Source organism: Corvus hawaiiensis, unplaced genomic scaffold (genome assembly GCF_020740725.1).
Source record: "Corvus hawaiiensis isolate bCorHaw1 unplaced genomic scaffold, bCorHaw1.pri.cur scaffold_93_ctg1, whole genome shotgun sequence".
Lineage (NCBI taxonomy): Eukaryota > Metazoa > Chordata > Aves > Passeriformes > Corvidae > Corvus > Corvus hawaiiensis.
This window is the reverse complement of record NW_025963387.1, coordinates 136,271-151,585: the sequence shown is the minus strand read 5'-3', so window position 1 is coordinate 151,585 and position 15,315 is coordinate 136,271. Positions and strand designations below refer to the sequence as shown.

Genomic DNA, 15,315 nt, shown 5'->3' with positions numbered 1-15,315 from the left:
TCTGGGGTTCCCACCTTCTTTGGGCTATCAGGGGTCCAGGGAATCCCAGGGGTCCCCCCTTTCCAGGCTTCCCACTTCAGTGTCCAGGGGGTCCCTGGTTCCCCCGCTCTCCATCTTCCGCCTCCCTTCAGGCTGCCGGGAGTCCCCCAGCTCCAGGATCGCCCCTCTCCACTCTTCCCACTCCGTGGCTCTCGGGCTTCCCCCAAACCTGGATTTCCCAGGCAGTCCCCAAAACCGGTGTCCCTGAAACCGGTGTCCCGCTCACGCTGCACCGGCACCGGGCGATCACCACGTGGTACCAGAGCCTGACCCAGGGAGACCAACCCACACGTGGGGGGAGACCCCGCATCCCCCACCCACAGCCGGGGCTCTGCTGTGAGCTACCAGTGGGAACCCCCCCAAAAATCCCTCCCAGGGACCACCCAAGATACTTGGGGCAAGCTTCCCCTCCCCGGTCCCCTGCGGAATGCGAGGGGAGCGATGCTCCCGGGGCAGGGGGGCTGCAGATACGGGGAGTGATGGACGCACGTGCTGCCTCCTCTTCCTCTTCCTCCTGTTCCTGCTCCCTCTCCTCCTCTATCCCTCCTCTTCCTCCCGCTCCTCCTCCACTTCTCCTCCTTCCATCCCTTCTCCCTCTTCTCCTTCATCCCTCCTCCTCCACCCCTGCTCCTCCTCCCACCAGGCCCAGCGCCCACCCTTGGCTCCCTCCCCCCAAACCCATCGCATCCCACGGGAGGAGCAGGGATGGAGCTGGGGCCGGTCGGGCTGGGGCAGCGCTGGGCTCTTGGTTGCTCCCAGCCGCTGGGGGGGAAGCCAGGAAGGGGAAAAGAGGGAAGATTGTTGTGTGGAGTGTGTGTGTGGTGTGTGTGGAGTGTGTTGTGTGGTCACACTAGATGGGGATTTGGACCCCTTTGGTCTCCCTGCAGTAGCCTGGAGATTTTGGAGGGGGAATACAGAGATGGGTGGGGGATGCCAAGGGATTTTGGGGACAGGGTGAGGGGTTGTGGGAGCCACTTGCTGGGGGGAGTCAGGCCAGCGTCTTCTGGGCTGGACTCCTGGTCTGGGCATTCCAGCTCTGATTTTCTGCTCTCTTCCTCCCTTTTTCCAACCTCTCTCAATATTTTTCCGTTGTCCCCACCACACCCCTGAGACACCCACATTCACCTGAGTCCCACTGCCCCCAGACACGTGAGCTCCCAGCACCACCAGTACCACCAGTACGGCCCCAGCTGCCAGCACACGCCCCATGGCCAGTGCCGGGCAAGTGCCGCCAGCCCCAAAGCAGCCGCGCTGTGCTGTAGAGGGGTCCCCATGGCCCTGCCCCATGTGGCACTGGGAGCACCAGTCCGGACCAGTGCAGAGCACGGGTGGGCAGCATCAGAACCCACGAAAGTGGTTCCACCATGTAGTGGTTTGGCCCAAAATACTCATTACTGTTTATCTTCTGTGAGATAAGAATTAGGAGAAACGCAAAGCAGGCACCAAACTTGAAAGAATATAAAGAAGTTTATTAACAGACCTAAAGGAAGGAAAAAAAAATTATACCACCTTCAGAACTCTCCTCCTCCCCCCACCTTCCTCCCTTCTCCCACTGACAATGTAAAAAGACAACCCTTAAGATGTTCAGTCTGTTCACCACTTCCATAATAACCTTGTTCAGTCCATTTAGAAAGAGAAGTCTCTTCTTGCTTGTGCTATGAAAACATTATCACAACGAGACAGCCGCCCACTTCCAAATATTGTTCAGTCCATTTAGGAAGAGGAGTCTCTCTGCCCACATGCGAGTCCCTTCCCCCGACTTGCAGCTTTTCCCACAACTGTTTCGAGGGTCCACTCTTGAAGGTTTTTGGGGTACAATTTTAAGGTTGAGCCGTTCAGAAACAAAAACAGAGGCCCTTCTCCTTCCCTGGGAGCAAAGGGTCTTCCTCATCTTGATCTCTAGGACTATCTCTGGGAGCATCTCTAGGAACTGAGGTTTCTCCTTTCCCATTTGGAGCAAAAGTCCTCATCTGGTTCATCTCTCCCTGTCCAAACTTCTCATGAAATTACAGCTGCGTCAGCATCTGCCTATCTCAGCGCAGGTGCTTTTGCTCACGAGTTGAACACTCCACCCCCCAGATCTTCATGAAATTACAACGGGATACTCTGATATATCATAGCTTCACAACAGAATTTCAGCTTTAAGCATTTCCTCTCTCTCTTCCCTCAGGTTTTCAGCTCTTCACAGCAATAAAAGGGTTAATCTCACCTCGGCCTTGCAGCTTTGCAGCTGGAATGTTGAATGCTTCTCATCGAAGTGGAGAGGGGGGAGAGCCAAGCTGCTCAGGCTGTCCACCGAAAGGCAGTGGGGGGGGGGGGTGGGGGTGTTCCACGGCTGGAACAGGCCCATCGACTCCAGGATGGCCGTGGCCCGGCCCAGCCTGGCCCAAGCAGGGCCTGGCCCGGGCCCGCTGGCCCCCACACAGGGCCCGCAGCCACCTGTCCCAGCACCGAAATGAGCGAGAGCTTGGGGGGGAGTTTGTCTATTCTTAAGTGTGGATCACAGAGGCGGTCACAAATTTAAGTGGCTTAAAGATTTGTCCATATTCAAACTGGCCAGCTGATAGGTTCTATCAAGTCCCAGAGGAAGCTGTCAGCATCCCTTAGCAAGGACATCCCTTCTGGGACTATGCTTGCTAACCTATGACACACCACAAGCCATTTAGAACCCCCCAAAAGTGGTGGAAAGCATCAGGATCCTCCCAAAAAAGGGATCACCTCCGCCTCCTAAAATGACTGGGAAATCTCCCAGAGCCGTTTATATCCCTCGCCAAAATTGGTGGAAAGCAGCAGGATCTACCCTAAAATGGGCTCCCCATGTCCTTCCCCGTGGGGCCAAGTGCAAGAGCCAGGTGTGTCCCCCCTCCCAGTAACACATCCCTCAGGACTGGAGGGTGTTGTAATGTGTGTGAACCCTGTTAGTGTGCCCCAGCCAAACCATCCTTAGTGATTCTTATCAGAGCCACCAGGAATGCATCAAGGTTACCGAAATGTAAGCAGCGCTCAACTGGGAAAGAAGAAGCTGAGAAGCAGAATACCAAGGCAGTGAGAAATAGATAAAGAAGGACTGTGCCGCACTGGACTAGAACCAATCCTGTTTTCTGAAAAGTGCGTGCACAAAATCGAGGGACCAATCAAGAAGTGTGTGATCGTGTGCACAGCAGTTGCAAAATGCATAAGTAGAGTGCAATGTGAACAATAAATGTGAACAATAAAATGTCTTCTGTGGAATCATATTGGTTCGTTGTTCAGAAATCCTGAGCTCACGCATGCTGGTGACCTCGTGATGTGATAAACGCTGCGATAATGAAGCAGACAGGACCCTTTGGATTCTGAAGGGGGTCTGTGGAGTGAAAAGGCCCTGGTCGGAGCCTGCCGCGGCTGGACCGTGGAGGGGAGAGTCGGAGGACGGCTCCATTGGAGTTGGGGGAGCCGAAGAAAGCTCCTGGGGAAAGAACTCTGGAAAACGTACGCTGCAGCAGGTGCACCCAAAGAGGTGAGAGGCCGGGGGCTGGAGGATGGGGAAGGGTCTGTCGAAAGAGGAGCGGGCCACGTTCAGGGTCCTCCAGCATATTCTCTTTGAGAGAAGCATGATCCGGAGGTCTTGAAAAGACTGTTAAGATGGGGTCGGGAGAGAGGATTTTTTGCCACCCATGGGAGTGTTCTCAGCACTTCTTGAGTGGGAAAGGCTGGGAATCACTTTTTGGGACGCCATAAGCGATGGATTAAAAGAGACTAAGGGGCTTAGTACGTTATGGAAGTTAATAATAAAGGCGCTGAGGCAAATAGAGTTAGAAAAAACAGCTGCGGTAGAGGCAGCAGCCTGTCTAGAGCCAGGCAGTCCCGCTGCTGCCTTTCTGACGTAAGCACGAGAATTCTTTGGGGGAGTAGACGCAGTTATACCGTCCCTGCCTTCTGCACCCGCGGAGACGGAGTTACAGGCTCCGCAGCCCGCACTGGAACCAGAGAAAATGGAAGTGGATGAGCTCCCCTCTCCTCAAGCACCAGAACTGCCTAGGAGGTGTCCCGTGGTGTCCCCCGAAGAGTTAACTTTAGCACTAGGGGGGCGTGTGTGTCCCCCGCTACCCCCATCGCCGTCTGCCTCACCGCGGCTTAGCCAGAGCGGGGATTCCAATGCGAACGGCGGGTATTCAAAGGCAGAGTGATTGAGCCGCTTTGAGAACACAAGCGGCAGGAGAAAGAAAGAGAAAACCAGAAACCGCCACTGGTGGCGGAGGGGAGAAAGAATCCTGAATCAGCTGCTGAATGTGTGTCGCGGTGCCGAGTTTTCGGACGGCGTTGGCCGCGGGGATCGCGGGCCCGGCTCCCCGGGGGGGTGGCCCCGGTGGGGGTCCGTCCGCCCTGTGACTCCTGCCGAGGAAACAGTTTGGCGAACAGAGAACGGGGAAAACCGCGGGAGCGAGAAGGGGATGCAGGGAAATTCCAACTGGGGCAAAAGCTGGAGCGGAGCCGGGGAATGCGAAGAACGACTGATCCCCCGGCTCAAAGGCCGGAGCGGAAAAAAGAAAGTCCTGCCCGCGGCTCCCCAAGCCGCCCTGCTTCCGACAATCCTGCTCGGCGGTGGCAGGGAATCATACGGGAGGCTTTGATTGAGGGTGAATTTATTGCACAAGCGTTCCTGGGAATTGCTGCCCCCGGTAATCCGAACCAACGCCAGTGGGCGGGGCTCAATTGGAAGCTCGTCCGAGAAGGAGGAAAAGCTGGGACGCAGTATGGATTAACCAACCCGTACGTGCAAACTTTGTTGCACCATATTTTTACTAGTGGTTTAATGACTCCGTTTGACTGTAGAAAGCTGGCAGAAATCTTTTTGAAACCCACACAGAGACTGCTATGGCAAGCGGGTTGGGAAAGGCATATAGATGGTGCCGTGATTGAAAATCTTGAGCTGCTGCAGGAGGGTGCCCAAAAACCTGCTCAGTGACGGGACCCCTTCAAACCTCTTCATCCCAACATGTGTCTGTCTCATTCCAGACCCCATCCCAGCCATCCTCCCTCTCCCAAATACAGCCTCGTTCTTAGGGGGGCAGAGCTGCTTCAGGAGGCATCGGTGAGTGCAGGGGATCCTTTATCCCCCTCGTGCCGCTCCAAGCTGCCGAGGGCAGAGCCCTGGTTTCTAGTGCTGTGCCAGCTCCTCAAATCTGTCGGATTTAATACCCAAGTGTGGCCAGGACACAGCCCCGGGAGCTGCGCTAATGCCCGGTGGTGCCTGGGAGGGTCTGAGGGGAGGGGAGTTCATAAGGACTCACCGCGCACCCATCTCTGCGCACGAAAAGCTTTTTTAGTGCATGCCAGCGATTTTTCGTGGTTTCTGGGCTCGGCGGGACCGAGGCGGCGGCAGTGGGAGCCGCGGGGCCCGGCCCGTGGGGGCGGCCGGGGGTGAAAAGTGCGCGGCGACCCCAGCGCGGTGCCCGGGGGCTGAGCGGAGCTGACGGGAACAAGCCCCGGAACCCCCCGGTGCCCGAGGGCTGAGCGGAGCTGACGGCAACACCCCGCTCGTCTCCGCCGCTCCAAGCCGCTTTCCCGGCTCCGGCTGCCGCCGCCGCCCGGCCCCGGCGCGGTCCCGCGGGGTCGCCGCTCGAGGCGCAGCTGGAGGGGCTCGATCCGGGCCGCGCCCCGCCCGTCCCTCGCTGCGGCTCCTCCAGTGACGCTTGGCGGCCGAGAGCCCTCGGGGCGGCTCCAGAAGACCCCAGAACTGACCCCGGCTGCGGCTCTTTCGGTGACGCGGGGCGGCCGAGAGCCCCCGGTGTTGCCCCGACGGTCCCTCGGTGCGGCTCTTTCAGTCACGGGCAGCAGCCACACCCGGTGCGGAGTTTTTGTTATTTTTTTATTCTATTCTCTAGAGTTTAGTCCATTCCCACCTCCCATCCCAAGCCCCTCCAGTGCGGCTTTTTCACCACCGTCACCTCTCGCCGCTCTCTCGGTGCAGCTCTTCAGTGACTCGGAGCTGCGGAGATCCCCGGGTGAGGCTCTTTTCTTGTATTTTATTCTATTCTCTCTATTTTTTTTGTTTTTCTATTCGCATCTCTCTCCCTCCTCGGCGCGGCCCTTCTGGCCACACCCGACAGCTCCCGTTCCGCCGTGCGGCTCTTCAGTGACACCGGGCGCCGCGGACATCCCGGTGCAGTTTTTTCTTCTATTTTACTCCATTCTCTGGATTTTATTCTACTCACCCCCCGCTTGTCCCTCGGTGCAGCTCCTTCAGACGCGGGCGGGGGAGACGCCTCTCGGTGCGGCTCTTTGATTGTATTTTATTCTCTTCTCTGTATTTCCTTTCGTTCCCAGCTCGCCCGTCCCGCGGAGCGGCTCCTTCAGGGACCCGGGGCGGCACAAACCCCTCGGGGCGGCTCCAGCAGAGCCCCGCCCGCCGCCGCTCCCCGAGGCCTCTCCGCTGCTCCCCGGCCATCGGACACCGCAGGCGGCCCCGGCCCCTTCTTCCTCTTCTCCTTCTTCCTCCTCCTCCTGCCGGGATTCAGCCCCCGCCGCCGCCCGGCTCCTTCTGCCGCTCCTGCCCGGCACGAAGCGGCGGTGCCGCTGACGGGGCCGGAGCGCGGCTGCCCCGCGACTGCCCCGCGCCTCAGGGCCGGGCCGGGGAGTGACCGCACGGCTGGGGAGGGACCCCCGCTGGACACGGCAAGGATTCCTGTCCCTCAGGGGGAAGCACGAACTCGCCGAAACTCCCATCCCTTCTCCGTGCGCTGCTGGGCACAGAAGGGAGGGAAACGGGGATTGCTCTGGAGTTTTACATTCAATCCTTACAAAGCAGAGTCACAGACGGAGCTCCCCTTTCAGCTTCAAACGAGGGAATCCAACGGGAGCGCTGGCGCTTCTGTAACCTCAAGCTGTTCCATGATACTCGACACTTTAGTTCTGGCCATAGGAAGCCCTTCAGCAGCAATGTCTCTCCCAGCCACTGGTTTCTGGCTCACACCCAGCTCGGAGCTTGGACAAGAAACCCAAAGTCCCAGGAGAAGAAGCTCTGCTGTTACTTTCTTTTTTCAGAGTTCTTTTTTATTATATTTTACATATCATCTATATATTTTTTTCTTTTTCTAAAATCTCGTGTTTATTCTCTCTTTGCCCCCTCCAGCGTTTGTCCCCCTCCCGGAGGTTTCTGGGGCGGTGCTGTCCCTCAGCCCTTCCTGCCCCGGCACCCGCGGCCGCTCCGGTGCCCTCAGGCCCCGGCTCGAAGCGAAACCACAAAACCCTCTGGAAAGAAAGCCGGTCTGGGGGAAAACCTTGCAGGGGGGATTGAACCCCACGGACAGCGATTGCTGAGTTGGAGATTCCAAACGCTCCAAGGGGCCGGAGAGAACCGCGCTGCGGCCTCGGGGCCTCCCTGGGGCACCGCGGGGACGCCCCCCCCCAGAGCAGAGCGACTCTTCCCACCCCCCAAAATCCGCAGCTTCGGGTCAGCTGAGGAAAAGAGGTGGAAAAAGGGGCTGGAAAGGGGACTGGAGCCCGAGGGGACCCCTCAGCCATGGCCCGGAGCAGCCGCAGGAAAATGCCCCGGAAACCAAGGAAATGGATGGAAGTAATGAGGAATTTTGGAACTCCTTCTGCTGCTGTTTCCAGAAGGTCCCGGCCGGGTCCTGCCGGGAGGAGCCGGGGGCGGGGAGGGGCCTCAGGGCTTAATTGGGGAGAAAAGTTGAGTTGGGGCAAGGAAACTTTAATGGTGAGGAGAAAATGTGAACGGAGGGGATTTGAATGGGAGGGGATGATTTGAATTGGGCAGAGAAAATGAAGTGGGGGAGGAGCCCCCCAGCCCTCGGCTGTGCCCCGAAGGTGCTGCCAGCGCTTCCCCTGCTCCCACCCCCCAGGCTGGGGGCGCGGAGCTGCCGCTGCTCCCTGGGAATGCCACGGGATAAAAACTCCACTCAAGCTTTTATGTTCCCAGTCATTCCCAATAAGATCCCACTTGCCCCCAACATGGTCCCAGTTGTTCCCAGTCATGCCCTGTATGGTTCCTTTCACTCTCAGTCCCTCCCAGTAGAGTAAGGTAGGGCCCCAATCACTTCCACTATGAACCCAGCCACTCCCAGTCAGTCCCTCTATGATGCCTTTTGTCCCATCATGGTCCCAGTTGCTCTAAGCATGATCCCAGTATGAGTCCAGTCACCCCCAGTATGATTCCAGGTAACTTCCCAGTAGGAGTCTGGTTTGATTCCTGTCAGCCCCAGTATGATCCCAGTCACTCCCAGATACTCCCAGAACTATGCCAGTCACTCCAACATGATCCTGTCACTCCAAGTATGATCCCAGTATGACCCCAGTATGGGCCAGCTGCTCCCAGGATGATCCCAGTTGCTCCCTGCATTTTTCCAATTGAACCCTTTCACCACCACTGTGGTTCCAGTCACTCCCAGTACAATCCCAGTCATTCCCAGTATGATGCAAATCACTCCCAGTATAACCTAGCAGCACCCATTGGCCCTCAGCATGTTCCCAGTAGCTCTCAGTGTGGTCCCAATATATCTCAGTATAATCCCTGGTGCTCCAAATCTGGTCCTGCCCAGTCCCGGTTGTGGTCCCAGTGTATCCTGCTGTCCCATTCTGTCCCAGTCCATTCCGATCCCTTCCCGGCAGCCACCGCCGTTTCCCACATCATTCTGCCCCCCACCCCCCGAAGCTGCCCCCCCGCCCCCCAAGATGCTGACGGGGATCGGGGGCTTCGTGCTGGGCTTCATCTTCCTGGCGCTGGGGCTCGGCTTCTACCGGCGCAAGCAGGTGACGGGAGGGGCCCGGGGGTCGTGTCCCCCCTCCCCCCGAGCTCTGTGCTCCCCCAGGGCCCCCCAGCCCGGTGTCACCCCCTCTGCTCTGCCCACAGAGCTCCTGAGCCGCCGGCGGCCGCAGCCCCTCCCCGTGGCCTCAGGCTCGGCCGGGACCCCTCGCTCCGTCCCCGTGCTAATTTTGGGGGTTCGTGTGTCCCCCCCAGCCCCGCGGTCACTCTGCCCCTGCCCGGCTGCTCCCAGTGTTCCCAGGAAGGCTTCTCAGTTCGCCCCGGTCCCGTTGATTGGGGAACAGTGGGAAGGGACTTTGGGGGATCCCGCGCGGGGACCGAGAGTGGAGGGGGCGGAACCGGCCCCAGGATGGATCGGGAATGGGGACCCCCGTGTGTCACCCTTGTGTCGCCCCCCCGGGGGGGTCCTTGGGAGGCACCTCAACCCCAAATCGGCACCCAGCGAACCCCAAAGGCGCAGAGGCCCCGCCCCCTAAGCCGCCCCACAGCCCCCACCGACCAACCAAAATTCCCCGCGAGTATCAGATAATCAGAGAAGGCGCTGAACAACCTTCAGGCAATCAGAGCGCGCGGCGCTGGTGACTCACCAGTTGCCAGGCAGACCCGCAGCGCCCAGCGCTCCCCACCCGGACCCCACCTGCGCCCCCCCTCGCCCCCAGCGCCCCCCGCCAGGGGAATTTGCGGAGGGGGCGCGTGGGGGGCTCCCAGGCCGGGCCCACAGCCCAGCCCTGCCCCAGCCCGACCTGCCCCGACTCCATCCCGGCTCCTCCCGCCGGATGCGACCGCGCTGGGAAAACGGGGGGCCAAGGGTGGGCACTGGGCCCGGGGGGAGCAGGAGAAGGGATGGGGGAGGAGGAGAAGGAGAAGGAGGCATCTTCTAATGGTATTTTATTGAGTGTCACTTTTTAGAGACCGGGATCAATACTCCCCGGGCGTCAGGGCGAGTCCCTCAGGGCTGTGGGGCCCTGCTGCCGGCTCACCCCGTGCCAGCCCAGCGCCAGCGCTCAGCGGGGCTTTGGCTTCCCGTGCCCTTTCCCGTGCCCTTTCCCGTGTCCCCAGCCCACCGTCACCACCCCCGTGTCCCCAGGTCGTGCCCCACCCCTCCCCCCCTCCCCCTCTGTCGAGACATGGAGGATGAGAATTTCCCCACCATCCACCCCAAAGGTTCCCCCGAGGCCATTTCCTCTCGTCCTTTCCCTTGGGAGCAGAGCCCCAGCCCTCCTGGCTGCCCTCTCCTGTAAGGGACTTGGAGAGAGCCAGGTCCCCCCTGAGCCTCCTTTCCTCCAGGCTCAGCCCCCTCAGATCCCTCAGCTGCCCCTCAGAAGTCCTCCAGACCCTTCCCCAGCTCCGTTCCCATCTCTGGACATGCTCCAGCCCCTCCATGTGTTTCTTGAAGTTTGAAGCCCAATCGCTGCCCTGTCGCTGCAGGTGCCAAAACCCCAGGGAGACTCCTTGGAAATGGGGGTAGAGAGGCCCATTTCCCTTTCCTTCAAAGGGAAACGTGTGCAAAAATGCTCCCAATGGCCGAGCGGGTTTGCTGTGGCTGCGGGAGGAAGAGATGCTCCGGGACTCCGCCTCGGCCCCGGAGCGGAGCGGCCCGTGCTGCCCCGGGGCGCGCGGGGCTCGGCCGTGGGGCGCGCGGGGGGGAACGGACAAACGGGCACCGGACACACGGACACGCGGACAAACGCTCCCAGCGCTTCAGCGGCAGCGGCAGCAGCGGCAGCAGCGGCAGCAGCGGCAGCAGCACAAGAGCAGCACAAGAGCAGCGAGTCCACGAACCCTCTGCGTCCCTTCTCCTGCTCCTCCTCTCCCTCTCCCAGTGTCTCGCACCCTCTCCCGCTCTCCCTTTCGTTCCCCAACCCCCCGTCCCGCGGCCTCCCTCTCCCCACGCCCGGCCGGGCCATGCCCCCGGCCCGCCCCCGGCCCCGGGCGGGGCTGCCCCCTCCCCGCCCCCGGGCGTCCCGCCGCGGTCCCGCGTCCGCCCGGCTCTCGCCGTCCTGGCTGCGGCGCTGCTGGGCGGGCGTCAGTGCCTGGCTCCTGGGCACCATCGCCAGCCCCTGGCTGCGGCTGGCCCGACCCCGACCCCGACCCCGACCCCTACCCCCACCCCGACCGCGGCCTCGGCTCCTGCCGGGGCCCGCCGGGGACACAGGCGGCGCGGCCGCTCCCGCCGCCTCCGCAGCGTCTTCCCCGCTCCGAAGTCCGCCGCTCTTGAGCGCGGCCGCCGGCCCCGAGCCGCCGGTGTCCGCTTCAAAAGAGCCAACATGTGGACATGGCCGGCCCGGGGCGGTTGAGCGGCGCTCGGGGGCCGTTCCTGGCCCCGGGCCGAGCGCTGACGGCCGCGTCTCGCCGGCAGGGAAGGCGCAGCAGGGCCTGAAGGAGCGGTACCGGCTGGGTTCGCTGCTGGGGCGCGGCGGCTTCGGCAGCGTCTTCGCGGCGACGCGGCTCTCGGACGGCGCCCCGGTGAGTGGCGGGGCCGGCGGCGGGCGCAGGAGGCGGGGGGCAAAGGAGGAGGAGAAGGAGCATGGGGCTCGGCACGGCGGGCGGCGAGCTCAGCCCGCTGCTCCCCTTGCCTTGCAGGTGGCCATCAAACGGGTGCCACGGAACCGCATCCACCATTGGGGCCAGCTGGTGAGTGAGCGAGGGGCAGCGGGAGAAGCCGGGGCGCGACGGGCGGGGATGAGCCGAGGCCCGGCAGGGTGGAAGCCGCCAGAACGCCTCGAGGGAGAGCGGCCGTGGGACCAGCGGAGCGCGCAGAGCGTCCCCGGCTGGCTGAGGGCTTGCCGAGCCCCGGCACGGCATCGGCCCCGCTGACGGCATCGTGCTCCTCCCACAGCCCGACGGCACCCGAGCACCACTGGAGATCGTGCTGCTGGACAAGGTGTCCGCTGGCTTCCCCGGCATCGTCCAGCTCCACGAGTGGCTGGAGCTCCCCAGCAACGTGGTGATGGTGCTGGAGCGCCCGGAGCGGTCTCAGGACCTCCTGCACTTCATTTGGGCACGGGGCTTCCTGTGCGAGGAGGTGGCGCGGCACCTGTTCCGCCAGGTGCTGGAGGCCGTGCGGCACTGCACCAGCTGCGGGGTCCTGCACCGGGACATCAAACCAGAGAACATCCTGGTTGACCTGGCCACCGGGCAGGCCAAACTCATCGACTTTGGCTGTGGCACCTACCTGCAAGCCGCAGCCTACACCAGCTTTGCAGGTGAGCCCACGCAGGGGGAGGCTCCTGGTAGCGGCATCTCAGAGCCCAACAGCTCACAGCCCAAGCCGGCTGTGGCCCGGGGGATTGTCCCTTTTGCTGCCAGTCATGGCAGCCGGAGTCTTCAGCTGAGCTGCTTTTGAGCGGCGCTGGCTGAGGGCCCATCTTCCAGCCCTGCTGGCCGCCTTTGCCAGCCACTCTGCCCAGGACTGGCGCTGGGGCTGGGGCAGCCAGCGCCACAGAAACACCCGTGGGTGGGGGTAGCAGAGAGGGGGGGGGCCAGAACCTGTGCTCCAGCCCGTTTGGTGTGCAGGCGAGACAGGGCTCGGACCGCTCTGCTGCCCGCGCTTGCCTTGGCTTAAGAATGGTTTCTGGGGCAGTGCAGGCAGGGAGGATGAAAGCGTGGTTTTTCCCCAGCACCAAGTGCGTTTTTCCTTTGCATGGAATGCTCGGGCCTTGCCAGGGCTTCTGCTGCCCTCTTGCGACACCAGCGGCTTCTTTTCCAACCCCCAGTTTGTACACAAGTCCCCGGTGCTGGCGAGAGGGCAGCGGGTGCGGCCCCCGCAGGCCCAGGGATGCTGGGGTGAGGCTCTGGGAGCAGGCAGCGTCCCCCTGAAGAACTCCATCTCTATTCCATAGGAACACCGTCCTACAGCCCCCCGGAATGGACGCACCTCGGCTGGTACCACGGCGAGGCAGCGACCGTCTGGTCCCTGGGCATCGTGCTGCACCAGATGGTCTGCGGGGAGCACCCTTTCAGGAGGGGCTGGAACAGCACCTGGGGCCGGCTCTCGCTCCCACGACGGCTCTCTCCAGGTGGATCCTCGTCTCTGCAGCACGGGGGGAAGAGCAGTGCTGGGAGACAGCAGCGGGCTCAGGAGCATGCCACACTGGCAGCTGCTGAGGAGGTGGCAATGTCCTGCTCCCCTCCAAAAGAAAGAATTGATGGCAAAGTTTAGGCACAGCCCTGAGCACACGCAGCACGGCCTGGCCATGGCAAGAGTGGGGCAAAGCGGACAGGAGCCTTCTGCAACTGACTGGTGCTTTCTGCTTTCTCTGCGCAGAGTGCCAGGATCTCATCCGACGGTGTTTATCCGTGCTCTCCTCGGAAAGGCCCTCATTAGAAGACCTGTCCTGTGATCCTTGGATGCAGGATATTCGCGAGCCGTAGGAGAATGGAGAGAGCCACACGCACGCTTTGAGCCAGGGAGCCGGTAAGTTCCAGCTGCACACGTGCCTTGGCAAGAGGCAGCAAAGAAAGGCAGAGTTTTTGTCCTGCCTGAATCGCTGCGCAGGGCTCCTCAGCTGGGCACGGCGCAGCCCTGCTGCTGGAGCTGAGCTGCTCTTCCCAGCACTGGTGGCCCCCATGCCAGCTGCTTTTGCTTGTCCTGCTTCAGCAACAGCCGGGGCCCTGGGCAGAGCACTGACAGCCTGCTCCAGCCCCAGGGAAGAAGAAGCCCCTGGAGAAGCTGTGCCAGGTGCGGCTGCTGCTGCTGGAGACATGGAGGGTGACATCAAGGATGACAAGCTCTTCCTCCACCTGGCAAGCTGAAGATGATGGACTTCAATTGTGGCACCTTCTCCAAAGCCAGGCTCCACGGCGAATTTGCAGATGAGTCCACACGCAGGGGGCCGCTCCCAGATTTATGCATTGCACAGCCTGGCCGGGAAGCAAAGGTTCCCCCCTTTGCTGGGGCGGATGCAACCAATTCTTCAGTCGGCTGCCAAGCTGCTTTTTGGCAGGGCTGGGGGGATAGGCTGGGCTGGTTTTGAACTGGGAGTCTGCTCCTGGCCCTGCCAACAGCCCCCAGCACCCACCGTGCCCCACGTTGGGGCTGGGGCAGCTGGCCCGACACAAAGCAAGCCCCATGGTGGGAGCAGAGGTTGGACAGCAGAAGCTGTGCATGGGCTGCTTTGCTCTGCAGGCAAGGAAGGGCTTGGGCTACTCCACTGCCCTTGTTGGCTTTGGGCTCAGCATGACTTTTGGGGGCAGTGCAGGGGGAAGGGAGAAAGCGTGGGCTGCCCTGGCCCGTGGGTGGGTTTTTCCCTCGCATGGCGGGCTTGGGCCTTCCTCAAGGCCCCAGCAGAGAGAAGATTTTTTACCTTTTTCCTTGTTTCCCCTTTTTGTCTGTAATCTCTTTTCATTGATTTATGGTTTGTTTTTCCAAAGGAAGCGTTCTAGGTGCTGTCGGGTCCGGATGGCGAAGTGCTTGGGAGCAGCTGCGGCGTGGGTGGGACGTGCCCTTGGAGAAGGCTGAGGACAGCGTTTGGGAGCAGCTTTTCTTCTGGCGGCGGGAGGCGTGAGGTGGGTGCCCGTCCTCTTGGCACGGCTGGGATAAGGGCTTTTGGGAGACGGCAGCGAGCGCAGCAGCATCCCGCTCTGGGCAGCTGCTGAGGAGGTGGCTGTGCCACGGCCGGCTGCAGGCTGGGCACGTGTCCTGCACTCCTGCTCTCCTGCCAGAGGCAGCAATGCTGGGCAGCTTTGGGCAGCGCTCTGAGCACGGCCAGCACGGCCTGGGCACCGCGGGCGGCTGGGACAAGGGGAATGGGAGCCTTCAGCCGACGGGCGCTTTCTGCTTTGTCTCCTTGCAGCCGGGCTCTGCGGATGCTGAGGCTGCTCTGGGCTCCGCCAGGGCTCTGCTGCGGCTCAGCCCCGGGGCCACGAGAAGCCAAAGAAGAAACGCCGTGACCTGCAGCAGAGACGTGCCCGAGCAGCTCGGCAGTGCAGCTCACGTTTGCAGAGCGTGCACCTCCAGGGGAAAATATGACACCCCCCAATAACAAACTTGTTCAGTAACTTCTGAAATGAAATCAGTCTGGGATGACCCCCAATGACGTTTTTCAGCTTGCTCAAGCTGAAGCTCAGCCCTTCTCTGAACAGTTCTCTCCCCCACCTGCCTTTTGCTCCACAAGTGCTCCCTCTTTCCCCCAGTGAGTTCCCAGCTCACTGCAGTCCCCATTGCACTGTAGCCTTCCTTGATGCCCCTGGCCACGAGGAAGAGCGAGCCCCAGGTTTAGGGACTCGTGTAGTCACTGCCTGAAGAACAGCAATGTCTCAGAGGTCTGGTGAGATTTGGGTGTCATTCAGAGCTGCTCTCCAGGCCTCAGCTCTGCTCACTGCTGGCTTCCCACTCCCTTTTCCTCGTTCTTCACAGAGCAGGATGAGCTCTGTGAATGCCCTTGACTCTCGCCACTCTTCCCAGCCCAGCCACCCAGCCCAGCTAGGCTTAAGATGGAGCTTCTTTGTCTCCTCTGGCACCCCAGGGCAGTCCCCTCTGCGGGGAGCAGCAGCCCCAGAGCGCAGCACACAGC

At 61.4% G+C, this 15,315-nt stretch overlaps 1 protein-coding gene across 1 annotated transcript; it reads left to right on the top strand.

Moving 5' to 3' along the window:
- The first annotated feature begins 8,709 nt into the window (after positions 1–8,709).
- LOC125321131 (serine/threonine-protein kinase pim-1-like) lies at positions 8,710–13,438 on the top strand. The gene is made up of 9 exons (XM_048293528.1): positions 8,710–8,787; positions 9,460–9,609; positions 10,296–10,399; positions 10,858–11,266; positions 11,384–11,434; positions 11,640–12,006; positions 12,643–12,819; positions 13,068–13,217; positions 13,401–13,438. Exons 1-8 carry the CDS (start codon positions 8,710–8,712, stop codon positions 13,172–13,174), a joined length of 1,443 nt encoding a protein of 480 aa, XP_048149485.1. The 3' UTR covers positions 13,175–13,217; positions 13,401–13,438.
- Positions 13,439–15,315: the final 1,877 nt, after the last annotated feature.